We start from the raw sequence: 26,898 nt of genomic DNA on the forward strand, positions 1-26,898 counted from the left end.
ATATTTTAAATGAATGAATATTACAAGAAAGGCCATTAGATGTGGTAGGGAATTCAATCAGCAGTGGTAAAGTAGAGGCTGTGATTAAAAATTAATGTAGAGGAATGAAGAGAAATCACTGTTATTCACGTCCAGGAGAGAAATTTCAATACTGAAGAGCCAGAACCACAGCAGGCACAGAATTCTCTTCTGTGCAGCTGAGCGTGGAGTCAGATATTAACGCAGGACACAGTCAGCAAGGCCGTCCAGTGAGCATGGATCAGGTGTTTTAAAGGTTTGCTTTTAAAAAAATGTAAACATTAGCAAAAATAGATTTAAAAATGCTTATTGAAGGGGGAGGCTACAGCTGATAAAATTGAAATGGCATCAAAACAGGGAAGCATTGACCAGGAAAAAAAGCTGTATAACTCGATTTGTAGTGGCATCTGCATAAAAATAAGAATAAAGGAAAATGTTGTCAAGTGTTACAGAAGCAGGCTTGAAATTACATCTCCTGGGTTCTGTTTTCAAACCTCTTCTGGCTTGCTGAATAATTTGGGAAAGCCACTTATAATCTGCATACGCAAGTTTACCCATCTAGAAAATTGAGATGACACTTATCTCACAGGGGCACTGGGATATTTAATTAATTAATGCTTGTAGAAGTGCTTAAAAAGATTGGGATGAAAGGTGCTATGTCAGAAAGGCTCTTCTTCCCTGCTTCTGGAATCATGCCTCCCATGAGGAGCAGACCACCAGCACAAGCCCTGCTGTATTATTCAATTCCCATGAAGGGATATCAGCTAATGAACTTGAACAGCTGGAAGCCCTAGTCTTGTCTTCAGGCACTTCATTTCTACAACAACAGGGGGAGAGACGTTGTAAGCTCTGTCTGGGGCTCTCCAGAGGCTCTGTGCTCTCCACTTGGCCTCTCTGCACTTCATCTTCTCAACAACAGAACTCTTATCGAAGGGTGCCAAGAGAACTGGGGAATTCTGACAATATGGTTTAGACCTTGGGAAGGCACTTTGAGTGTGATGTTGTTTGCTTGTAGGAAATGCTAGTTCGAAATGCCTTTTGGTTGAACTTCTCTCTCAAACCAAGTGAAATCATACATAACTATTTTAGTCTGACAGTCTAGGCAGGAGGAAGCACTTGTCACCATCTGATAGTTATTACAAGACATCTGTAAACTATATTGGGTAGCCTCATTGTAACTGCTTGGCTATAGATACTTCTCAAGGTAATGTAGTAGTGAGTGAGACAAAGGAGCCTCTGGGAAGACACATGTTCAGATCACTGTTTCTAACTTTACCTCCTATGCAGCAACACATGACCAAATTAGATAAGAAATGGATCCTAGTCCAGAATGGACAATGAAACTTTTTAAGGGAAAAATGCAGACATAATTTCTTACAGGTCTCATGAAGCAGCGCAGTATGGATTATTCAACAAATAAAACATCATTGTTTTGGTTTGGGAATACCAAATGCCTAAATGGGAGCAAAACTGCTAAGATGAAAGGGTTTATAATTTCTGAGTTGAAAAGTTCATTATGTCATTTTTATTAAACACAGCTTCATTTTCTCCATCTTAAGGATGAAAAATTAAAATAATGTGCATGTAGTAATGTCTGAAGGTAAGAAATCCAGTCTGCTCATCTACATGTGTTCTCTTAACACTATCATGTTAAAAATGATTTCAAGAACTGGAAGATGCATCTTCAAATATAGATCATGCTGTATTCGAATTCAGCTTTTCTGTAGACTGAGGCTGAGGTGACTTAACATGTATGAATTCATTTCCATCTGCCTTGGCTATGGTTTAGAGCAAACAGCTGGTTCTCAGTTGCTGACAATGCCATAGCCATTGCTAGCACTGAATTCTCTCTCATGGTAGTGATGTCGTTTCTCCAGCAGATGGCTGTAAAATATTCCACACAGGAGTGAGTACTACCCTCTGCTTGGGGTGAGCCGCAGACACAAAATGTAGCAATTCCCCTTGAAACACAGGGAATGGTAGGAAACTACCAAATCCCCCACAGGCATCCTCCTTCAACTACTCCTGCTTCATCAAAAATATATTGAGAAAAAAAGATCCAATTTCCATTTTTTTTTTAATATTTTCTGAAATCATTTTTCATTCTATGTTTAAAAATACATGGGTCAATAAATTATACATCTAGACCAATATATTCAATAATAGGAGCCTAATATTAAATTCCTGTGTGCATTACCTGATACCCAGAAGTGCTGAAGACCCCAAAGCTCCTGGCAGAACTGGGAGAACTCATTGCTCAGCACTTTGAATTGCTGCTTCTTTTTGTTGTTGATGATGTTGCTTTGTTACTGTAAATGGCACCTATAAGGTGGGTCTAGTAGTCTAATTTTTGTATTACATTTTCTTATTAGCTTAAAATGAACATAGAATATCCAGTTTTTAAAAGGTCTCATGCAAATAATTTTATGACTATTGCTACCCTAAAGCATACATATATTAGAGTTTCAGTCTGGTGCTCCCATCACATCTGCTGCTCTTCAGCATCTAGGATGGGGAATCTCAGCTGAGGGACCAAGCAGTACATAAGACTTAATCACCGTATGATGTGTCAGAGCACTTCCTTTGGAAACAGACTGAGGCACACTAGAAGAATGCTATAGTAGAAGCTATATTGCCGGTGACTCTCCTGAATTTGCTTCACAAATGAACCCCCTGAATTTCTAATGCTGCCTAAGTACCTTTCCTTTACAGTGATGACATTTAATAACTGTACAATATGCTTTATTCTTGTAGGAATTCTGTGTGTATGTATCACTGGTTACTCTTCTTGCCTCTTTTAGAAGTGGCATAATGCACTCTTGGCTTGCTCCATTACTGGTGTGCTCCAACAGAGTGATACTGTATCCTGGATCTTGCAGAGATTAAGTTATCTGAACAGTTTAAACCATTAGTAAAACAAGCACACAGCCATAAATATATATATCCTTGAAAATCCTTAAGTGACTAAAACTAAAAAAGGCTTTCAGGTATTCCACAAGGTGAAGTTGTGAGTGGGGCAATTGATTTAATAGGGAGGATGAGAGATAAGATGGATAGTATAAAAAACCCTGGTGCCTGTAGTTCTAACAGTGGTAGTGAATACATTTAGAGCAACAGAAAGATCGGTAAATGAAAGAATAAAAGAACATCGATTTGCTGGTCCTTATCACATGCAAGTAACTGACTCCCTTGTCATAGATTATATCATCACATCACCATCTGATAAATCCTGTGTAATGAATTGGGCTGAATGCAAGTATTTAACTCCTGTCAATAACCATGCCACAGAAGGATAACTGAAGCTACTGAAATAATAGCTATTTGAGGATTTTATATTTATCAGTTGATTTAAATAAATTCTGTGAAATTTTCAGTCCATAAATTCAGTGACCTTTCCTTTGAGTTTGTGTGCTAATTGTTACTCCCCCCCTCCCTTAATTTGCAACATAAACCACCTTACAGCACCTTTAAGTGTAATCTATTGATCTCCATATATACTGCTAAGAAGCTGATGAAACAAAGGGAATTTCTTGATTCAGTGTTTCATTCTGTTTCCTTGGAAACTCACATTATGGCCAAACTAGTCTTAATATTTGAATTGGAAAATAATGTCACCATACCAAAGTTATTCTGCTTGTACTGTACTAAAGACTGAAAATCACACGAATGGCATTTCCTTAGATGTGTTCCAACTGGAACAACATTCACTTCAAAATGCTTCATGAACTGAGCAAGCATATAAAAATTAGTCTGAATTTATAGTAGAAAATGTACAGTCTACTTTGTGCATATTTTTTTTTTGTGGTTTTTTGGGGGGTGCTTTTTTTTTTTCCTTTAACAATAATGAAATCAAAGGCAATGCAATTAAGCCTAATGGCTGGAAAAGTAAGTCAGGAAGGTGGAAATCTCAGTTCAGTTCCAGCTATCCTATCAATTGTTCCCTACTTTTTGTGAGTGAAGGTATTTTTCTGAACCTCAATTTTCCCAACTGTTATATTGAAATAATAATAATGGTATTGTAGCTTTTTGCAAATTGCTTTGGAATCTTTGGGCTGAGATGTAAAGTAAGCTCAGCAAATCCCTTCTGTTACAACCAGAGGAAATATTTAAAAACTTACTCCCCTTATAAAGTTTTTAAATGCATGTACCAGTTGCAAATCTCAGGTGATATTTGTTGGAATTTGGTGAGGTTTTGAAATGTTTCTGTTTTCTAGGTGCTGAAACAATGTAATATCCCCATTGCCTTTGTAGGAAGATATATATGGTCAAAGATTTGTGTAATCTGTAATCTGTTAAAAAAAAAATCATCAGTTTCAATTCACCTAATTCTGTTGCTATAAAAAAGTAATAATCAATTTTACAGCTGGCAATCACTGTTTTGCTTTTGTACTATTGTTATATTGATCTAAAATACTTCTGTAGGATTTTTTAGCCCTGGAGATTGCAAAATTCCGTTCATTATAGAGCAAGTTTTGACACTTTAATGTTAATACCAACCCTCTCTTATAGACGGACTAAGCAGATAAAAAGAATCACTGCAAATTATTAGGCTTTGATAAAGTTGTTACAGAATAGAGAGAGAAAGCAACTGTTGTGGAATCGTGATTGTCATGTTCAGTGTTTCACTCACATCCTTTCCTTTTTCTCCCTCTTTTGGCTCAAGAACAACAATCACTTATACACAGCAACCAGGCTGAAAGCAGCAGAACTGTCAGTGGGAGAACACCAGGACCTCCTCAGGACCCCAATGGGCCAGGTCAGCTGTTATAATTACTATCACATCTAACCCAATCACTGACCACATGACTCACTAAGGTCACTGCAAAAACAATTTGGGAAAAATCCCTGTGTGCTGAAGGGACCTGAATGAACTGTTAGAATTTCTAGTCATGGTTCAGTGGTATGTTTCTCTGGTAAAGACAGGCAGAAGAAACTGAATGTAAAGGTACCAGTAACTTAGCATTTATAGAGTGTCTTGTGACTAAAGAAAACCCAGGAAAGTCATTCTGCATAGAAATATTTAAACTATTATATTAGAGTAAAAGAGAGAATACTGGAAAAAAAAAACCAAAACAACCAAACAAAAAAACCCAAAACCAAACAGAAAAAAAACCAAACCAAACCCAAATCAAATCTAGGAGTAGCATAGACCAGCATTAGGCATAAAAGTAAATGTAGTGACATTAACTGTATTATCTGAATATGTGATTGTTGTTTACATATTACAAAAAGTGGTGCTTTATTCAGAGCTATTACAGTTGTGCTTCAAACATTAGCAAGGGCAGCTTAGGTGTGTTTTAAGCTACCCTATCTAGGATGATCAAATAGCTAAACAGCACAAGGGCAGATTATAGCTTTATACAGATGTTTGGGACTGTTTCTTATTACACTATTTGCTCACTACTGTGTTTACTTCAGCCTATCTAGACTGTGAGGATTTGGAACACGTCAGTGTTTTCTTGCAAGGGTGTGTACAGACCTCAGCATTGTAAGAGCTGGTTAGTAACAATAATGCTTTTATTCAAATAGTGATCTATGTTGAGAAGTTACCTTAGGTGGCTGCTGCATGAAAAGCTTCTTCGTCTCTTAGTCTCTAGAACTGTTGAGTGTGCTCACTTCCCTTTGTATTTATTTTCCATTACCATTTGTATGATTTAAAGTTTACTGGCACAAATGTTCCAGAAAATTAATTTCATAGTTGTCTGCATAAGTATTCATGGAAATGGAATTTTATTAATGCCAGGTGTGTCTGCACACTCACTAAACTGGGAGCAGAAACAATCATGGTTTATCAGACCATTCCAATTAACCATGAATTTAAATATTAAGTGTTCACTAAAAGGAACTATGAAAAGGTATCCATGATTTAGAGGTAGGCAAGTAGTTGTCAACCTATACTATGTTCCAGTTTGTACCACCTGGAGATGTGTATGCCTTTGAGGGTATAGAAATATTGGTAATGCAGAATTATTTGGAAAGTCTGTACTTGGTGAACTGCCAACAGTGATATAACCCCCAACAGAGAGTGAGCTGCATTTTTCAGGTATATTTTTGGTGGCAAATTAAATGCAAGTTATTTGACAGGATTCTGTACACCCTGTTGATTGAGCCTGTAGTTTACATGGGAAAGGAGCCAGCAGCTGGACAAGATGTGAAAGATAGTGTAAAGGAAGCATGTTCCTTGAACTTTCTTAATACTTCTCTTTTCTCTTGAATCTGTCGATGTTTCGATTACGAATGTCTACACTGGCTTTTTGTGTAATCATCAGCTGTTACACACCATGGTGTAATTGTCACTCATGCAGTTGGCCTATATTCAAAAACATTTTATGGAACCATATAAAAAGAAGAGTTATGTTCCTAGGTATGTGTGTTGCAGTTGTCAATATAGTGTTCTGGTGCTGGGATATTCACGCATACTGGGAGAACAGGATGTCAGAATTGAGACTGCCACAGGGTTTTATGGAGACAGTACACATGTATGTGTTTATGTCCATATATGTGGGGAGGGAGGAGGAGAGCTCCATATTAATTGCTTTTCAGTTCTTTTTAAATCAAATGGGGTCAGTTCAGAAGGAAAAATACCTGTTCTGGCTGTGAACCCTGTGAACACGACTTGAGCCCAGTGTCAGGACTGACAGCCCTGGTCTGTCATTCTATCAGCAACTACCAGGACTCTAAAAGCCAAATTCCAGCTCCTACTATGCAGCTATGCTACTTATAAACCTCACTTTCAGGTTCATCTGTGTAGTTTGACTGACAGAAACTGAACTGAAGAAAGCATTGCACCTGGCAGGTTGGTTATCAGTTTGGGTGACTATGCATGAGCCAGTAAAGAATTCAAATCACTTTCTCATAAAAACAATTCAAACAGGAGCAGAAGTGTCCAGGTGTGTCTGCTTGTCACAGAGCAGTATTATGATGAAGAGTATTCAGACAAAAAAGATCTTACAATGGCTTGTCTCCACATTGCCACTGGGGAGAATTGCTACACTTTAAACTAGGTGGTTGAGTTACGAACACAATTTTGTATCTGTGTCAGTAGACATGATGGGCAAAGTAAACAGCTGAAGGTACTAATATTCTAATCTAAACCAGCCAGCCTTATTCACCAGCTTTTACCACGTATGAATTTCAACATGCCTTTACAGGAGGGCATTCTCACTGGTGTTCAGCATGCTTCATCTGCACTGAGCCGTGCATTCAGTAAATTTTCAGGGTTTTCCCAAATGTGTTGAGTTAGATATGATACATGTATTTGTTACATACTAGAATTCTGAAGAATAAAAGTCAGGTCAGAAGAATATCTTCTTTTACATATAACTTGCTTTTTCTTTTTTTTTTTTTTTTTTTTTGTAGTTTTTACACTCCTGTGCTTGCACATGAGTCCTGGTTAAAACTGTTCACTGCCATGGGAATAGACACTGATGCCATAATCAAAAATGACACAAGATCAATAGCAATACTATTGCTGTTTTATTGTAAATATACTGTAAATTTTTTGTATGCACTGCTAAAGAATATCTTGCCTAGCAGTTTATTAAACCATAGTATGTCCTTGATCATGTAGGGTAATATATCATGTGTCTAAGGTAAGCCACTTAGGCTGAATTTTTAGGAAGTAAAGAGATTTTTGTAATTTTGCTTACAGTAATTGAAGCATTTTATTTTGATCCAACATCTTCTGAAAATCACAGACTAAGTCCCATTCCTGTCAGCTGTCAAACTCAGATGGCTACCTGAAGTCATATGGAGTCCTAATTTGCATGGACCAAGGCCATCATCATCACTACCTATCTTAAAAGGGTGCCTGTCTTAAAACCAGATCTTTTTATACCTGAAGGGACTACAAGTGTCAGGATCAATTTGGGCAGGTTTTAAAACAAACTTGACTTCACAGGTTGAGCATCTTTTCTGAATGGCAAACTAATGATTATTCTAGTCATTTATCTCTTAGCTGTTTTGTTGCTGTGTTGAACAAGCCCTTATTGTGACCCCTATGCTGAAAAGATGTTTTCCTTCAAACACAAGCCTTACAAATTCATCAAGTTATGTTATAAATTGTAAGTAAAAATCAAGGTTTTTGTGATTGTGCTAAAGGAGATAGACTAACTGAATATACTGTAGGATACTAGGTGGAGGAAAAATGGCATTATGCTGATTAAAATATGCTAACCATTCAAAATGCTCTTGGAGAATTACAAATACTTTATAATGGATACAGATGCTTCAGTAATTAGTTACTGCTGTGCTTCTGAATGTCACTAATGTACGATACATGACAAAAATCAAGATTATTCACTCAAGACTAAAAATTCAGAAACTTTTCACCCCACTTCCAGCTAATGTGTGTCAAGTCAATTATACTTTCTCCCCGCAAGTATTTTAAAGGTTTGGGATTTTTTTATTCTCATCTTGTTCTCTGACCAAGCACTTACACAAAAAATGAATGAGAGGATTAGCAGCCAGGAGATGAAACTGACTTTTCTACAGAAGAAGGTTGACAGCATTGCTGCTGCGATGAATGATGTGAGCAAAATGCTTTCTTCTCTGGAAGGCAAAATCAATGAAGATAAGGGCAGAGACTTGCAGTCTTTTCTGAAAGGTAAGAAAAATAAATTAATGTAATAATTCACGAAGTTAAAGGTGTCAGAAAAAAACAAATGCTAAAAATATTCATAAACTATCCTGTTCTATTGCTCAACATTTATGGGAAGAATTCTCTTAGTTTCATACCATGGTGGAGGGATTTGTTTATTTTGACATTTGTTATGGTGTCTTTTGTAGTAACAAAGAATTTACATTCTTGGGCACTGCATCATCTACGTGATAACTTAAGCCACAATCGAGACATTTTCATTTACTTAGAGCTTCTGCAAATATTCTTATCTTTGTTTTTTGTTTATATGGCAGCTGCTAAAGGATGTACTATTTGCTTTGCTATCAAGTCTAAGTAATATTCTCTAATACATAATTCACATATGCAGGGGAAATGTATAAGGGATTCTGTGGTTGTTGTATCTATAACATTGTAAACATCCCGCTGAATAATCTGCCTCTGATCATATTAAGCTACCTTTGATAAACATCTGTACTCTTCTGTGGTAGATGAGAGACATGGACAGGGATCAGGAGGCTGGGCAAACTCTCACCATTAGAATTATACATTCATTCTTTGTGAATCCTGCAGCTGTTTGTTTCCCAACTACAAATGGTGCTTAACAATCAGATTGAGACTGATGCTTTCATTTCCTTAATATACAATATTTTTCTCATGTTTCAGAATTTTTCCCCAAACTGTTTGTATTATGCACTTTAGAATCCAGAAAACTTCCTATTGTTTGAGAATGAAATGAGGGAACTGGAGCTTCTTACATTGAAATAAAAATAAATCAAACATTAAGTGCTTTTGTATATCCCTCAAATTTACCAAGTGTGGTCCTATTTCTTCTATGTTCAGTCCTCTGAGTTGCTTGTGCCACATGCTAGATGGCCCTCTTGTTCCCTGGATCAAGTTGATCCCATTTCTCACGTAGGTGACCTGCTTTCACCTCTCCACATATTGCTAGATGGCATTCTTGACCCTTGGGCATACACTTAATTTGTCTTTGAATATTTCACATTTCCCTTCTGCTTTCTCTTCATTCTTTTTTATATTCCACTTGTTCTAGCTGTCATTTCCATTCTATTCCAAGACCATTCTTTTGCTGCATCCTGTACTTCTGCTTCTTCATTCCCTTTCTATTTTTAAGGGTCCAAGTTCTAATTAAAACATGCAGTACAAAAGACCCTGTTATTTCACAGTTCTCTGCAAATGTGTTTCAAGCTTTTATTGGTTTTATTTGCAATGATATATATTATACCTGCTTAGATGAAATCTCCAGCTGCTGGCCCTTTTTTGATTTATGTTCTCCATCTATCTCCTAATCAAATTACTAATGAAAATACAGCTATCAAGTACTTTCCTTGACTCAAATTGTGAGTCTTCCAATAGAAGTTATTCTTGGCTTGTATACAGGTAAACAGCAGGAATGAGGTGAGGAGGAGAGAGAGAGCAAGGTTAGAGTTTCTCTTGGCTTGTATGTGTAATGTCAAAGGGCAACTGCAGTTTCTGTCCAGGGAATATCAGTCAGTCATACTCCAAGTGGGCAAAGAGCATCCTATAGTAGCAGGAGCTGGACGAAGTTTTCACAGTGTCCTCTAACCTGGTACAGATGTGCAGTATAGGAATATCAGACTTGCTAAAAATTACTCTTAGGAGTTCACCTGAAGGAAAAAACAACTTTCCCCACTACCACTGCCATCCTGAAGCAACATGTTTTTGAATCACAGTTAACTCTGTAGTTGCTTCATACTATTCAGACTTCCTACCTCCCCTGCTTTTCCATTTTTTTACCATGGTGCCCAGGTCCTTTACTCATATCCTTTAATCAGTTTTCTTACCACAGAAATTCTTATGGCTGCCCAGCTTTGTATCAGGGTTTGTTAGGAGTGAGGTCTGTTTTTCTGAACAAAAAATTCAGTACCATTTACAAAGTTGTTATTTCTTGGTTTCTTCTGTAAATAGACTTCGGTCCCACAGACCTGTCATCTGTTTATACAGAGCCACACTCAATGAAGTAACTGATATGATCCCCTAATCGGATTAGTGAAACCTGCATTTTTAAAAATGGTCTTCGGTACTCAGGAGACTGTTCCTACTTTTTACTTAGAGAAAATAGTTTGATGTTTCCTTTTAATTTAGTAAACTCTGCTTACTTCTCTCTAGTCTTTCTTCCTCCTTTCACTCCACATCAAGCCCTTTTATAGACTTCTTTCCTCTTCATTATTAAAATATACACTCCTTTGAAAATGAACTCAACAATGGAGTGTTAATCACTCCCAAGTCAGAAATGTCATTTACGGCTGGATATATGACCTTAACTCAGTCTCCTGTGTACATACATTTATTTTGCACATTATTCTTCAAATAATTGAATCTACAAAGGGAGTATATGTTGACACAGAGTAATTACACACTTTGGATTTCAGCCAGAGAGTTAAAATTAAAATTTATAATCTAATAGAAAGTGCAAGAGATCTGTAATGTTCATAGGTAATTTGGACCTTTCTATTTCAAAATGAGCAACAGAGAAACTGAGTTACATTCACAAATTCTCAGCTCAAGCTTAAGAATATACCCAATTGTCACCTACAGCAGAAGTTTGGATCAGGTCTTTCTGTGGAAGGGCATGCTCCCACAGACCCTAGTGAACTTTGGAATACCACTTGCTTACCACATACCTAGAGTCCTAGCCAGTAAGTAAGGGAGGGAAACCCAAAGCTGTCTATCAAGTTCCACTCTCTTGATAACAAAACCAAAAAAACCAAAGCTGAGCTATGTTCCAGATGTGAATCTACTAAATAGAGTAGGAATGTGAGAGAGCAAGAATGGCAGTTTCTTGACTGTCACAGGAAGAAAATACCAGTATAGATCCTGTGAAAGACCTCTTGCAGCAGGATGGTCTGTTATCAAGATGTGTTGCTGAGATGGAGAAATTTAATTAATTCCTCACAGAAGGTGTAGAGTAACGTTGTTTCTTTCCAAAGCCATTGAACTTTTCTTCACAGCTGTTAGTGTCTTTTAAAGCACAGAACATTTTTCAGCATCGTAAAGCAACCCGACCAAGTCATAGTCATTAGTTACAATGGTTTCTCTACATGTCAGTTATTTTACTCTGCATTCATATCTTGGTTCTTCTTCTCAGCTGCCAGGACATCGTTATTCTCAGGTATCTTTTCTTACTGTTTTTCCTTCGCTGAAGTTCACTGACAAAGCTCTTTGTGCAAAGTGTGCATGTTCATGGGTATACATCTGTCCAGGTATTTGCTTGCTGTTGAGGTTGTAAAAAGTGAAATAAAGGCAATCTCATTATTATCTCTTCGTTATTTTGTTTATATTTTGTGCAAAAATTGCTGTGGCATCTGTGACCACAGTTGACAGTAGTTGAGTTTATTGCTTAGGAAACTTCATGCTATATTTCTGAAGTGGCTCTTTTCTAGGTTAGCAAACTTACTGCACCTGCCTGTTAAATCCTGCCTTGAAAAAAAACACCACCATCTGAAAAAGTGACAGATTTATCCCTCAGGGATCATGGGTGTTTACTGTCCGTTTTACCAGAAATAATGAAGACTGAGAGTCATAATTCATAAAAAGCAATTATAATCAACTAGTTTATCTGTTTCCAGCTGGAAACACACAATTCACATGGATCTCCTGAGCAGAAGTAGGACTGGGCTTCTCTGTAGCTTGCTGAACAAAACCAGTTTTATTTGGAATCCTTTTGCACCCTTGGAGCCCAAAGTTGTGCTGGGTTTCATGGGTCTGATTTCCTTCCGTTTTGCGGCTCTTCCTGAGAATGTATTTTAAAATAAGGTTTCAAAACATGCCTTGGTGTTTTAGAGATGAAACAATAAAATCCAGGGTATGGATGTAATTGAGAGGAAAATAGAGGAGGGCAACAGAGAATTTCTACCTTTACCAATACAGCTTTAATTGAAGAACGGGTGGTCATGGAGGCATTGTAGAGGCTGAAGGGTTTAGCCGTTATAACAAGAGCTGGCTGAAAGTGTTCATAGGCTTTAGAAAAAACATGAAAAAAATGTTTTAGCTGGACATAGGGGCTACCTTTGAAAAACAAATCAAAACCACACATCTAATTTCATACCAGAGCGGAACTACTGCTCTAATTAACTGAGAAGTGTGGCAACACTCTTGATGAACACTGTTTTATGACTGTCTTATCAAAATACATCTCCCATATAGCCTTAGATGGGTTGTTATTCACAGGAGCAGAATTCCCACATGTTCACCTCTGCCCAGTGCTTTTCAGGATCGGTATTCCTAGGAGTATTCCTAGTTAAAGAGTTAGTATGCAAGACTAACTAAAGATGTGTACCTTCAAAATGTCTGCCTTTTGCAGCAGTTGTCTTGTTGCTAACTTTAGATATTCAGTAAGGCTATTCTTTTTATTTGCTTCTTTCTTACTATAGCATGTTGTATGATCACTTAGCACATACACTAGGAAGGTAATCTCTTCTTTCACTTCTTGACCATAACCTTGATAAAGCAAGTGTTTTTTTCCTTACTTTCCCAGTGGAGAAAGGATACATCATTTTCTCATGAGCAAGCCACAAAAGCACACAGAACTCCCCATTTCAGTGTTCAGAAACAGCTCAACTAGGAGATACCACATGCAGAGTCTGAGTTTGCCCTTTCAAAATAATAGCAAAACTGCCATTGATTTTGGAGAAACAGGGATGAGTCTTTAAATACTGTTATCCATTCTCTGCATTTATCAGCTTTAAATTTTGCTCTATGGATCGGTAAATAGGGGCAGGGATGTGTGTGTATCTCTTCAGCAAAGCACTGTGCTTACTCACATTGTAGAAAAAAATTTTGATATTACTATAATTGGTTTGATTGTTTCCCTATTTCTTCTTTTTCCCAAAGGTTTCAAATCCAGAAATATTAACGAATTAGTCAAAGACATTGTCAGAGAGCACTTTAAAGGAATTCAAGGTGAAATGCAAGAAAGCATGGCTCAGATTTTCAAGACGATATCTAGTTTGTCAGATGATCTTGAAAACACAAAGGGATTAGCCAAGCATCTGAATGAAACCCAGCAAAAATTTGTTCAGGAGAAAGAAAATGGGCCAACAAAGCTTGATATTCTGGAGCTAAAGAATCATATAGTGCAGATGAAAGAGGAACTGACCCTCACTTGTGACAAACCTATAAAAGCTTTACAGGAAAAGCAGAAAACCTTGGAGGATAACTTGGAGCATCAACAGTCAAGAAGTGTAATTTATTATGAATCTTTAAATAGGACTCTTACTGAAATGAAAGATGCTCATGAACAACTGTTATCAGTTGAACAGTTTTCAAGCCAAAACATCCCTTCAGATAAAGTCATGGAGTACAATGTTACAGAGTACATGTTCACTTTGCATGAGAAAGTAAAGAAACAAGGAATGATGGTGCTGCAGATCTATGATGACTTAAGAGTCCAAGATAGCAAGATCAGCAATCTCAGTGTTGCACTAGAAAATCAGAAAGACTCTGTTCTGGGGGTCTGTGATGACATGTTGTCAGAGAGCAGGAGGGATTTCCAAATGCAGCTGACAGCAGCTCAAGAGAATGTGCTTATCCTAAACAAAAGTCTCTCTGACCTGGTTCTTCCATTGGACAATAAGATGGACAAAATGAATGAGCAAATTAATGATTTGTGTTATGATATGGAGATTCTCCAACCTTTGATTGAACAAGGGATACCTTTTAGTCTGACTTCAGAGTATGAACAACAAATTCAAGCTGAAGAAATCAACAAGAAGCTTGAAAACCTCACTGCTGTTGTTAACAGAATGAGTTCTGCAATTAAGGAGCTTTCCAAAACTCAGGAAGGACTTAAAAATGAATCTCAGGCTTATCAGGAACTGTTTGAAAGTCATATTAATGAATGCTCCATGGAAATAGAAGAAGGATTAAACAAGACCATGATAGTGATAAACAGTGCTATTGATTCTATTCAAGATAACTATGTACTGAAAGATACGCTACATGCTCTAAGAAATGAGACTGAAGTCTGCTGTGGCAGAGCTGAGAAACTGGACAGCCTCCTGGCTTTCATTCCCCAATTTCAACAGTTGAATGAATCCCTCCGGATGCTGCTTGTTGGCAAGAAGTATGAATTTTCTTTACAAGTAGCACCATCCCTTTCTGATCTTCCATATGAGGAGTCTGACAAAGTTATCCTCCACAATTTCAGAAGACTTTTCTATATTTTAAATGATACATCATTAAAAGTGGACAATCAACAACAAGATATCAGCCGCCTGGAAGAAAAGCTACTTGATTCTGTGGAGGAATCAAAGGACCATGAGGTTCGCCTTCTGAATGTAGAGTCAAAAATTTCCAAGTTTTTGTCAAACAACTGTGCGTCGCTGAAAAAACCCAAAGCAGCCTCAACAGAGAAAGAGCAAGTGGTCTCACTTCAGCTCCAGACACTGAGTTCCAGGATCAAGGCCCTGGAAGCCAAGTCAATCCGCTTCTCAAACATCATTCCACTTCTGAACAAGACTGCTCACGAGGCCTGGGGGCTGTGTCATGATACTAACAGCAGCATCCATAAAGTGAATGCAAGTATACCTGTGCTAATTAAACTTGCTCAGCCAGATATCCCCCTCCTGCATAGAGGCCTCAGAGAGCTCATTGAATCTGTGCTTGAAATAAGAGCAGGAGCTATTTTGACAAATTTAACCCAGCATGTTGACATATCAGTTGCAAATGCTATGAACAACATCACCAAACTTCAGAAGCAGGTGAAACCAGTTATGAAGAAACCAGTCCCAGTGAAAAAAGGAGCAACAAATGTTACCATGAGCCTGGCAAGCCGAAGTCAGAGAAATACGGATAATACTATAGATCCAGGTAATGCATTTTACTGTACTTAAAATTAGAGTCTTTGTAATAAAGGCCTATGTAACCGTTGTGATGAACTGAAGTGGCAGATCTTGACTGAAGGTGAATAAAAAGTGCAAAAGAGAGTTTCAGAGGAACTTGAGGTTACTCTAGTCTCTTGCTTATAAAAGATGATGCACTAAGACATCTAGAAGCTCCATTTAATTTTCCTTAAGAAATTCACATCTGATCAGTTTAAGATACATGTGCATGCACACACACTCAGCTGAGTACCTGACCTTTCAAACATAACTGTCAATTTAGACAAACTCTAAACTACAAGAATTTTGTGCCTGCATCTCAATTAGCAATTTCAGTAAAAAAACATGCAAGCTGGGAGAGTAATCTGGAGTTGTGTCAGTACTTTGCAGTGTCAGTGGGGACGAAGCATATAAAAAACCTGAGGCAAGTGAATACACCAAATCACTGAAATGAGGCTTTTGCTGACTCCTTCAGTAATCCATTGAGATTACTAGTGCAGTTACAACAGTGTGTTCTTGCAGAATCAGGAGGCCAGACAATAAAGTAGGTTTGACTCAAGTCCATCCAGAGAACATCTCAGCTGAGTAGAAGCTGCCATTCTTAAAAAAAGATGTTTTGAGTGAGATTTGCTTCTGAACTTCAATTCAAACATCATTATATGAAATGAATTCATGTGGATGAATTCACAGAAATAGTAATGGAATTATGAATTTTGGAATCAGATGAGTGAAAACTAGTAATGTAAGCTAATATTTTATAGAAATATAATTTCTGGAAAAATACAGAAAATGATGAGTGATTTAAGTTTCTAGAAATCCTCGAAGGACTCTAATTCACATTAGAATAAGTGAGACAGATCCTAAATGGTAGAGAGATGTCCAGATACTTTTGAAGACCTGTATCTAACTATTTTCTGTAAAGTATTCTTAAACTTACAAACATTTCTGGAACTATATTTGCACCATGTTATGAGCAGATGTAGGAGCAGTAAGAGCTACCACTGTTGTTCATGTGATAAGACCATGGGCAATCTCCTTTTCCCTCTTCACGCCTCTTCTCCCCATTTTCTTCCCTCATCTCCTTCTGTCTTAGGTACAGGCACTTTTCAGTGATCAGTTGAAAGGATCCTTTATGAAGTCCCAGTCCCATGAGTAGCTTGACTTCTGCTGAAAGCCATCCCTACTGAAGGATTTCAGTCCTTGGTTCTCATTTCAGTTAACAGAGGACAGACAGCTATTCCAACAGGCAGTCACACCAAGATTTCCCAAATTCTTATTATAAATTAACTTGAATATTTTGATATTAGAAATAGCAATTATTTTTCAGTCATTTCTGTTTTCTGCCTGTTTGTGCCACTGCACAGGATGGAAATTCAAAACCCTTGATCACAATTAAAATTAAGGGGAAATGAAATATGATGCCTTTAATCTTTCCGGAGTCTTCTACTTTATTGGAAAATGTCACTAGTACTACCTGCCTGGAGCGCAGGAAGCTGCCACCTGCTCTGTTCTTTTACTCCACATTATTGAATTAATATATTTCCTATTTATTATTTATTTCATGCTGAATTTTAATAAATACCCACTTGATAACACTGGAAGTATGCTTACTCTTACAGAAAGTGCAGATGTTGAAAAGCCCTATTTTTAAGCAACATTTCTACATAGCAATGTTTATGCAGACTTTTTCATCAGTAATGAGCTTTTGCACTCAGTGATATTTCACGCCTAGCAAATTCATACGTTACATTACTGTAAGTTAAAGAAGTAAGAAAGATCATTATTCTAATTAACAAGTATCAATCATCAGCCTGGATATATTTTACTTCTCAAGGAAAGCTTTTTCTCTCAAGTTCCAGGAGCTCATCCGGAGATATGTGCTTATTCTACTAAAGTTTCTAGAAGAAACCCCAAGGCGTAACTGGCTAATTATAAAATGTATTTGATCTTAGATTGTCTTTTTTCAATTAAAAACAATTAGAACAAAATTCTAGAAAAAGGTGAATGAAAATTCTCATTGATTCCAGTATGTTCAATATTTGATCCTGATGTAATAGATTGGGATTTGCTTTGGCTTTAATGTGTTCACGATTTGGCCCTGAAGTAATACTTAGTAGTTATTTGAAATCAAGGGGAAAGAATGCAAGTTTGCATTCCATATGAAGGGACATACAGGTTTGGAGACTTCCCATATTGTGGAATGGATTAAAAAAAAAGGTGTATATCAGCTGAAGGCTACAATATGTGTGTGAGGGACAGAAAATCTAACACTTTTCCTGATATTGAGCTGTATCTGCAACCTGGGGTGAATAAGAAAATGATGGTCTTAAGACAGATTCAAGCATTTGAAAAGGGGGAGGTGACAGCTTTTAAAGAAACAATATACAGTAAGATTTTTATTAGTCTTGGATATGGATTATGTCTGTTCTTACCTTCCAATGAACTGTTCTGCTGCAGAAATGTGTGATGCAGCATGAGGGCAGCTTTGCTCAGTTCCATTTTCATATTGCCATTTAGTGCTGTGCCTGTTCTCAAGAGAATCTAGAGGCTGCCATGCAAAGGTGAATGCAGTCTCTTGTTGCCTGTCTTGTACTAGTTGTGGTTTGCTTTTATTCAGATTTCCCATCAACATGAATAACTGACGTTGCAGCTATGTTATATTTATGTATGTAGTATGTAATAACATGTTATGTTCATGAAGCTCCACCTGGGGATGGATGAGGAACTGCCTAAGAGTGTATGGGACAGGATTAACGGATGTGCAGGGAAAGGTGACATTATAGTGGGGGTCTGTTACAGGCTGCCTGACCAGGAAGACAAGAGTAGATGAGGCACTGTAGAGACAGATAGGAGCAGCCTCACACTCACAAGCCCTGGTCCTCATGGGGGACTTGAACCACATTGATATCTGTTGGAGGGACAACACAGCAGGGCATAAGTAATCCAGGAAGTTCCTGGAAAGTGTTGGTGGTATGACAAAAGAGCCAGCAAGAAGAGAGGCGATGCTGGTTCTCACCAACATGGGGGAACTGGTGATGACCATGAAATGGTGGAGTTCAAGGTCCTTAGGGCAGTGAGAAGGGTGTGTAGCAAGCTTTGGGAGAGTGGACTTTGGCCTCTTCAGGGATCTGCTTGGTACAGTACCATGGGATAAAGACCTGAAAGAAGAGGAACCCAAGAAAGCTGGTTAATATTCAAGGATCACCTCTTGCAAGCTCTATGTGACAGAGGAGGTCAGGCAAGAATGCCAGGAGGCCTTTATGGATGAATAAGGAGCTCCTGGGCAAGCTCAAATACGAAATGGAAGCCTACAGTTGGTGGAAGCAAGGGCAGGTAGCCTAGGAGGAATATGGAGAAATTGAGCAGCCAGAGGTCAGGTTAGAAAACCCAAAGTCCTGGGTATCTGCCCAGGGATATCAAGGGCAACAAGAAAAGCTTCTGTAGGTATGTGGATAAAAAGAAGACCAGAGAAAATGCGGGCTCTCTCCAGAAGGAAACAGAAGACCTGGTTACCCAGGACATTTGCCTTGGTCTTCACTGGCAAATGCTCTAGGCACACTGAAAAGGCAAAGCTGGGGAATGGGAGAATGCAGCACCACCTGTAGGAGATCAGGTTTGAGACTATCTAAGGAACCTGAAGGTGCACATGAAGGTCCATGAGTCCTTATGAGATGTGTCTATAGGATGAGAGGTCCTGTGGGAGCTGGCAAATGACATGGCTCAGCCACTATCCATGTGGCACTTTTTTGTACTGTAAACACCCTGCACAGCACTTATAACTGAATTCCCTCTCAGAGTCCCAAATGTACTGACAGCCTTACTTGCCCTGGGCATACTGACCTAGCCCTGAGACTGCACACCCTGCCTATGGGCCTGGGATCAGCTCAAGCCAGTGTCCCAGGCCTTTTCGTTCTTGCTGGACTGTGACTAACCCTGGTTACCACAATCGACCTGCTATGCTTTGCTTGTCACCACTCCAGGTGAGGCACCAGCACTACTGTCACCCTCAGTTCCCGGGCACCAGCCCCAGTGGGGCTGCCTCTCTCCCACAGCTCCCTGGCACTCCTTGCATCTAGGCTATTGGGGAAGCACATCACTTTTATCACTGTCAGACTTGAGAGCGTGAAGCCAGAGGTGATTAATAATTGTAGGCTGACAACCCGTCTGACCCTGTGTGAGCCTATGGTTAGCAGGCTTCCAGGCTACTCCAGTCTCCCAGGGCTTCCTGAAAGATGGTTACAGATAACTAAATATTGAAAAACGTTGGCAAGTTACTTCCTGTTCAGACATTTCCAAATTGAGCCACTGGAATCACTTCTTTCCATAAAGAGACCATTAAATTTCTGAATATTTGATTTGCTTCTAAACAACACCCCTGTAGATACTGACAGAGCTTCTTTATTTGGTTGAAGATCTATTTGTACAGCAGTGTATTTCCCAAAAGAGCTTCTGGCTGCTTGCCCTCTCAAGGAGTAGCAAAACTCAGCATTAACTGGCTCTGCTCAGTCCTGCCATACGGAGAATAAATAGCAGCTGCATTCAGTTTATTCTGTGCTATTAATAGCTGCAATTTAAGCAAATTTAATTTATAAAGTATCTCTCTTTTACTCATCTACAATACTAAGTTGTGAAGATTAATTGAAAATAGGATATGCACTATAGTAGGAAATTCTTTCCTAATCTGAACCTCTTGGCATCTTTACCCCAAGCAGAAAATAAGCACATAGTGTCTCAGGATGCCCTTCAGGAAGGAGAAGGAAAACAAAAAATACTGGGCAGAGGGGCAACCATAGCCAGAAATGACAGCAAGAACATACTATTGTAAGATTACATGGAAGTTACACAGAGATTACCTTTTCAGTGGGGAGCAAAGGCATTTGCCTCTTAACTCTGAAAACTCTTGTACAAACCCCCTTCCAGCTTCTTCTAGTTTTAGCAAATGGAGCACACTCCCCAGCTGCTGTTAAGCAATACTGCAATGGAAGGGTTAATTTCTTGTAGGTAAAGCTATGTCTGAATTTGATTTAACTCCGAGATGGAGTTCAGCCAAACTTATCCCTCAGCAGACTGTTAAAACACTAGTCTCAATCTCGTTATCGTTTCCTTTTTGTGGTCTTTTTCCTGTTTCTTAGATTTACTTCTTGTTATGATAAGCATAGGCCAATTAGCCAACAGTCTGCCCTGTTCTTAGACAAAGCTTTTGTATTTTGGGAATATGATACAGTCAGCAAAATCAGCTGTTTTCCTGCCATTTATGCTTTCCTTTCACACTTGGTAAACATGTGGATGCTTGGTAAATATGACAGAAATGTTGTGGATGCTTGGTAACTATGAGTAAAAAATAAGGTCAATTAAGTGTGCAGTGAAACTATTATCTGAGAAGAAAAACATTATTTCTTCATGTCCAGTTGCCTCTACTGTGACCCCAGTCATCACAGTCCTAAATTGCTTTATTTCAGGCATTATGGGATGGATATTATTTTCTGTGAAAAAAATTACTGGATTTCTTTAAGTCCATATGCTCCATCAGTGCAAATTTAAGTGTCACTGTACAATGTGCTTTAGCATTCTGCTTGCTGAAATGAAATTTCTCATAGACATAGTTTGCTTTAATGCAGGATTCTGTGAAATGTCTGGAAGGGAATCTGAAGATAACTATAGGCATTACTGAGGTATCTATGTGAAGATCCACGTCAACATTCCTCTGGCAATAAGTAGACCCTTTTATAAAAGGCTTTTCAGTTCCCACCTACTAATCTAGATTTACCATCACTGGTAAATCTGTGTGGAGTATTATTTCCAGAGCTCTGATGGTAGTTCCTGGGAAAGAAAAGGTTTGTTTTCAAAAATATATGACTTTCTAAAATATATGGGAATGCTCTATGCTCAGAATTTTTCATAGGAATGTTTAATTTTTAACATGGCTTGAATGTTCTTCCCCTCCAACTGCTATGACAACACATTGTGCAATTACACTCAGTAGTCACTGTCTCAGAGCTTAGCAGCACTGGACTGACATTTCTCCATATCAGCTGGGTGTGATCTGTATACGTAATATCTTTCATCTTACTACGTGTACTTGACCTTCTGAGATGAGCAGACCTCAGCATTTCTAGGTAATACTTAGAGGCTATAGGTATATCTTGAAGGTATATCCAGGTATATGATTAGATAGGTATGTAATTATATAGCTATGTCCTGGAGGCTGTCTGAGGGTACACTGTGTTCAGGCAAAGAGGGAAGCTAGCAAATGATCTGAAGTGCCTGGACAAGCTGTGAAGTTGGCCTTCACAGAGCAAAAATCCCACTGGTTTTATGAGTTGACAAAGAGGCTTTCCAAAATGCTGAAATCTTGGGAATGTCACTGTAATGACATTGCAGCTGAGGTTGTTGCTTTTCCTCCCTCTCTATCACAGGGCAGTACTCAGCTTGTGTCAGCTCCCCATGCCAGAATGGAGGAACCTGTATCAATGACAGACAGAGCTTTATTTGTGCTTGTCGCCACCCCTTTGGAGGAGCCAACTGCAGCATGAAGCTGGTGAACGACAATTCTCTGAGTGTCGGCAAGTACAGAATTTAGTAGCACAATATGCTAGCAGTACAGGCCTCTGCCTCAGGGCCTAATTAGAGAGCATTTGCTGGTCAAAGGTCTCAATTTCACTTTAATGAGTACCAACTCAAGTAGTAGTGTCCTGTGTTTTGGTGCTGAAGACATCAGTCCCCATGGGTGACTTGTGATCTCTTTCTTTAATATGACCAGATGATGGGATTAAATTGGACTGGGACCAGTCATAATACCTGGAAAGCTCCCTGGTGAATTGCACAGAGTGGGAGAGTGTGCAATAGATGTATTTGAACATGGTATCATGAAATTCAAAGGGGGAGGTAAAATCACATCACTGGGGCATACTAGCTTCAGTACGGCCGTAAATGCTGTATAAATACATGTAGCTACAATGATGCATGGGACTATGGCCTCAAGAAGTCATTTTAGGCATGCCTCTGATTTTCATCAGCCAAGGATGCAGCCTTTGAAAGATATTTCAAAAAAGAAAAGTGGAAACTGTGCTTATTCAATCTAGAAAACAAATAAATCATTTACATCCAGGCCACGTGGAATGTGAATTTTATGCAGCTTTTAGCAGCTATTTGACTGATTCTTACTCATGACAGCATATGAATAGTGAATAAAATCATTTGTACACTGGCAGGGAATCATAGTGTGCAGGCTCAGCTTGAGGAGAAAAGCTTATACTTATTTCCTCATTTAACATCAGGAGTGCTAAACCTCTTTAGTGTCTACATATGATTTGTGGAGAAAATTCTTGGCTTCAGCACACATAGGAACAATTAAAGAGATCCTGGGGTGGGAAAAACTTCAGGAGGAAGGGGTGGAGGAAAGAAAGTAAAGAAAAATAGTAGCTTCCTTAATGATAACATAGTATAGACAAACATAAAGTTCCCTTGCTGTTGCTAAAATTATTCTTTTGTCGATCCACCTAGCACTAATTGTGAAGAAAACTACTTTTTATAAAATACAGAGCAACTTTGTGTTTATGCAGAAATATGATGTTTCAGTTGCTCAAGCTACTGGGTGATGTGACTTCAGAAAAGCTGCTTTTGATCTTCTGGCTGGTCCAAGTTACCTTTATACATTACTTGAAATTTTTCTTTATTCTTTTCCAGATTTTTCAAAAGGATCATACAGATATGCACCTATGGTGGCTTTTTTTGCCTCTCATACATATGGAATGACGACTCCAGGACCCATCAGATTTAACAATCTGGATGTCAACTATGGAGCTTCATTTGCCCCAGCAACTGGGAAGTTCCACGTTCCGTATCTGGGGGTCTATGTTTTTGAATATACCATTGAATCATTTAGTCCACGTGCCTCTGGCTACCTGGTCATTGATGGAATAGACAAACTCACTTTTCAGGCTGAAAATATTAATAGTAACAAGTACACTGACAGAGTAATTACTGGAAATGCTTTATTAGAGTTAAATTATGGTCAAGAAGTCTGGCTCAGACTGGCAACTGGCTCTATACCAGCCAAGTATCCACCTGTGACTACCTTTAGTGGTTACCTGTTGTATCGTACCTAAGTCTGCCATAAAAGTAAACACCATCAAATGAAACAACCTGCATGTGAATTTACCTTTGCCTTTAAATACTTTGTTCTTTAACAGCCATAAGTTTCTCAAAGTAACCAATGTGATGATGTTTAAAGTGCTCATTGTCCAAGAAGTTGCTTGGTTGTAGTCATTTTCACATCTAGGGAGTCCACAGGTTGGAGATGGGTTTAAAAAATAAGCATTTTCTTTATAAAAACGTGGCTGGGAAGCACTAATCTAACCCAGGACAATGTTCTACATTCACATTGCATAAAAAAAAAAAACAACACAAGGTTGCTGAGGATCAGTTCTCAAGACAAATCATAGCTGGTTTTGATTATTCCTTTTTAACCTGAGTGCATACCAAAGATGATGGGTAGATTCTGATGGCTGTGATGCTGGATAACTGCTTAGCTCATTGTATCAAGTGATAATCATGTATATATATTCTGTTTGGAAAAAATCTATTCATTTTTCATTTTGCCTGACACTATTTACCACATAGAATCATAGATTGCATATAATACAGAATTCATACCCTGAGATGTTAGTGTTTAATTGATTCATGATTTTTAATGTAACCAGTATAATAACAAACTGTTTTTTTATCTAGCAGAAAAAACAAGAGGGAACACTTAGAAGCTGTGTGTTGATACAGATTAGAAATAAGGTACCATTTTCAGCAGTGAATATAGTGGATTTGGTGGAGTCTTTATGTTGCTTGAAGCATTTACACCACAGCTGGGTTTTCCTTAGGCGGTAGGTTTTTGGGCAAGCATGGTTGTATTTGCTTCACACAGATTTTAGCATGTGAACTTTGGCCTATAAAGTACACAAGATTAAATGAGATAATCATAGTAATTTGTAAGTTTGAGCTCTATAAATCTATGATTTCGGTTTGCTTCCACATTATACCCACTAACTACTTGGGGCAAGATGAACTTCAGTCTATGTAAACAGGAATGCGATTCCTAAGCACTAATCCAATAAAAAAAATAAAATATGTAGTTCATGTTACGGCTGCCTGAAGACATAAACCCTCAGGTTTGCGTCCTTATCAATTGTAAAGCCCTGGGTTGCTGCAGTTTCTTGATATCCCATGGGCTGGTGTGACTGACCAGGTTTGTTTCTGGTTATTGCCTTTGTTAATGCTAATTGATTGGGTTTTAGCTCTCTGTGTGTTTGTCTCCCTCCCTTTTCTCATCCTCCCAGCTGAAAAAAATAAACTTTCTCACACTCGACATGTCCTTACCAATTAGTGCCAAACGAGGTTTGTTCTCGTCACCAGCTCCTTCACTGTGTGTCAGGCAGGTTTGTCTCTGCCTGTTCTTTTCTATGGCTCCTTTGACCAGCTAGCCTTAAAGGTTCAGACACCCTCCTTCCATGGCCTTCCATGGCCTTCCATTCAGTTATCATTAATTAGTGTGCTCCAGTGATTTATGCCAGTGTTTTGAACCCTAGAGTGTTTTGAAGCTCCCTGAATTACTTTGTTTTACACTGTCAGGAGTTGACTCTATTCTGAGAGTCAACAGAGAGAGGCTCTATTCTGAGAGTCAACTGCAAATCTTGTCAACAGGTTGGGATATTTTGCCGCTGTTTGTATTTTTTTTTCTTTGAGGCCAGAATTTTTTTTTTTTTTTTTTGTACCTGATGAGTTTTTAATGTACCGTGAACCCTGAATGAGTGTGCTACCTACCTTTCTCCTGTTGCATACATATTTTTCTGTAAATCTTTGATATGACACTAACTCAGCCTACCGTATCATTGAATATTATCAAAATATTGACCACAAACCCAAATCCCTCCTTGTATGATTTTTTCACTTTAATGTGTTTAGTTGTCTTTATTCCTGCTGTGACTATGGCTAAATGGCATGAAAATTACTCTGCAGATGAAATTCAAATGACCCACCAGAGACTGCATCTCTGTTTTAATGTGACTTTCTTCACCCTTGCTGTCCTTGCCACTAAATTCTTCAAGCTGGGTCCTCATTTTCACAGGCGCTATTACCCCCCCCCCCCCCGGCAGCCAGATACTTTTTATGTCATTGTACTGGCTCTCTTTCCTTTTTTCTTTCCCCTCTTTTCTCACAAAACTCAACATTCAATGGGGTAGAGTAAAAATTCTGATTAAAACTACATCTGTAGGAGTAACACATAGAAAAATAATTTCCTGATAGAAAATATTATTGAAGCTAGTTCTCATTGCACTATTAAAAATATGGAAGAATCAATATTTTAAAAATATAATAAATGTGCAACGCCCTTTTTATACAATAATCCATTCAAGTCTTTCTTTGGATATATTAAAACTAAGTATACTTGGCTTTGTCTTTTGTTAAAAACTAAAATGGAGATTCTTTACTGTGAATATAGGTTTGCATTGACTGCTGAGGTTTATTTATGGGCCTGTGTCTATGCACCAGGGCTGCCTGGTCTAACGAAGCAAACAATACTGAAAAATAACTGAGGATCAATAAAATCAGTCAGCCTACCCATTATGCAGAATAGACAGCAATCAGCCTGTACTCCCAGGAGAACTTTTCAGGCATCAAGCAGGAAAAGAGTTCCCAAGGTACATTGTCACCCTGTGCTTTCATTTTCATGCTCTGATTTGCATTCCCTAATGATAGCAAGCAGCAAATCTGAATGTTCATCTCTACCCACAGCCCTTGTGAGGGACCAGAAAGCCATCCTGAGCCTTTGTACTCCAGAGTGCACGGTGTTCTCTTTATTTGGGTGACTCAATAACCATGGCAACATTTTGTCTGGTTTGGCTTTGACAAGCCCATCCAATTTACTCCAGAGCTTGCATTATCATTTCCTTACCTGTACCAACCAAGTTATCACTGAACACATTCCCCAGCCCCTCACATACTTAGTATTTGTGCTGAGATCAGCAGTTTGTTTTCCTCACATACCTTTTCTAGCTGAATAGCCAGCACAACCCTGCTTTGCTCCAGCTCATGCCAAACTTCCCTGTTGACACATGCCTGCCTGATGCTGACTTATGGGTACTGCTGTCTGTCCGTACTCCTGGGATATTTTTGTTCAATTATTTTTTCTCTCTGAGATAATAACGTCTACGTTGGCAGCAAGCAAGAAGAAAGCCATCATTTCTGAATTCAGCCACTTACCTGAAAGCATCTGATAGAAGCAACACTGCAGCTAAGCTCCACCAAAATTAGTGGGTATCACATGATTAAGTACTTTTAACGGTGGAATAACAAATACACTGAGACAGTTGCAAAACTGAATGTTCTTAGCAGTTAAATTTGGGCAGG

General features: G+C 38.5%; 1 protein-coding gene and 1 long non-coding RNA gene across 2 annotated transcripts in view; one reads left to right on the top strand and one right to left on the bottom strand.

Moving 5' to 3' along the window:
- MMRN1 (multimerin 1) overlaps positions 1–23,850 on the top strand; it is a 43,390-nt gene extending 19,540 nt beyond the window's left edge. The window contains exons 4-8 of the mRNA XM_057417956.1: positions 4,682–4,774; positions 8,450–8,623; positions 13,511–15,487; positions 21,915–22,061; positions 23,185–23,850. Coding sequence (XP_057273939.1) covers positions 4,682–4,774; positions 8,450–8,623; positions 13,511–15,487; positions 21,915–22,061; positions 23,185–23,606 — 2,813 coding nt within the window. The 3' untranslated portion in view covers positions 23,607–23,850. The remainder of the gene's footprint in view (positions 1–4,681; positions 4,775–8,449; positions 8,624–13,510; positions 15,488–21,914; positions 22,062–23,184) is intronic.
- The window catches only part of LOC130603872 (uncharacterized), a 94,613-nt gene that overhangs the window by 8,560 nt on the left and 59,155 nt on the right, over positions 1–26,898 (bottom strand). The window contains exon 2 of the long non-coding RNA XR_008973307.1: positions 8,457–8,616. This is a non-coding gene — a long non-coding RNA (uncharacterized LOC130603872). The remainder of the gene's footprint in view (positions 1–8,456; positions 8,617–26,898) is intronic.

Source organism: Pezoporus wallicus, unplaced genomic scaffold, assembly GCF_028554395.1.
Source record: "Pezoporus wallicus isolate ANWC-B61680 ecotype Strahan unplaced genomic scaffold, APGP_CSIRO_Pwel_v1 contig_6999, whole genome shotgun sequence".
Classification (NCBI taxonomy): Eukaryota; Metazoa; Chordata; class Aves; order Psittaciformes; family Psittacidae; genus Pezoporus; species Pezoporus wallicus.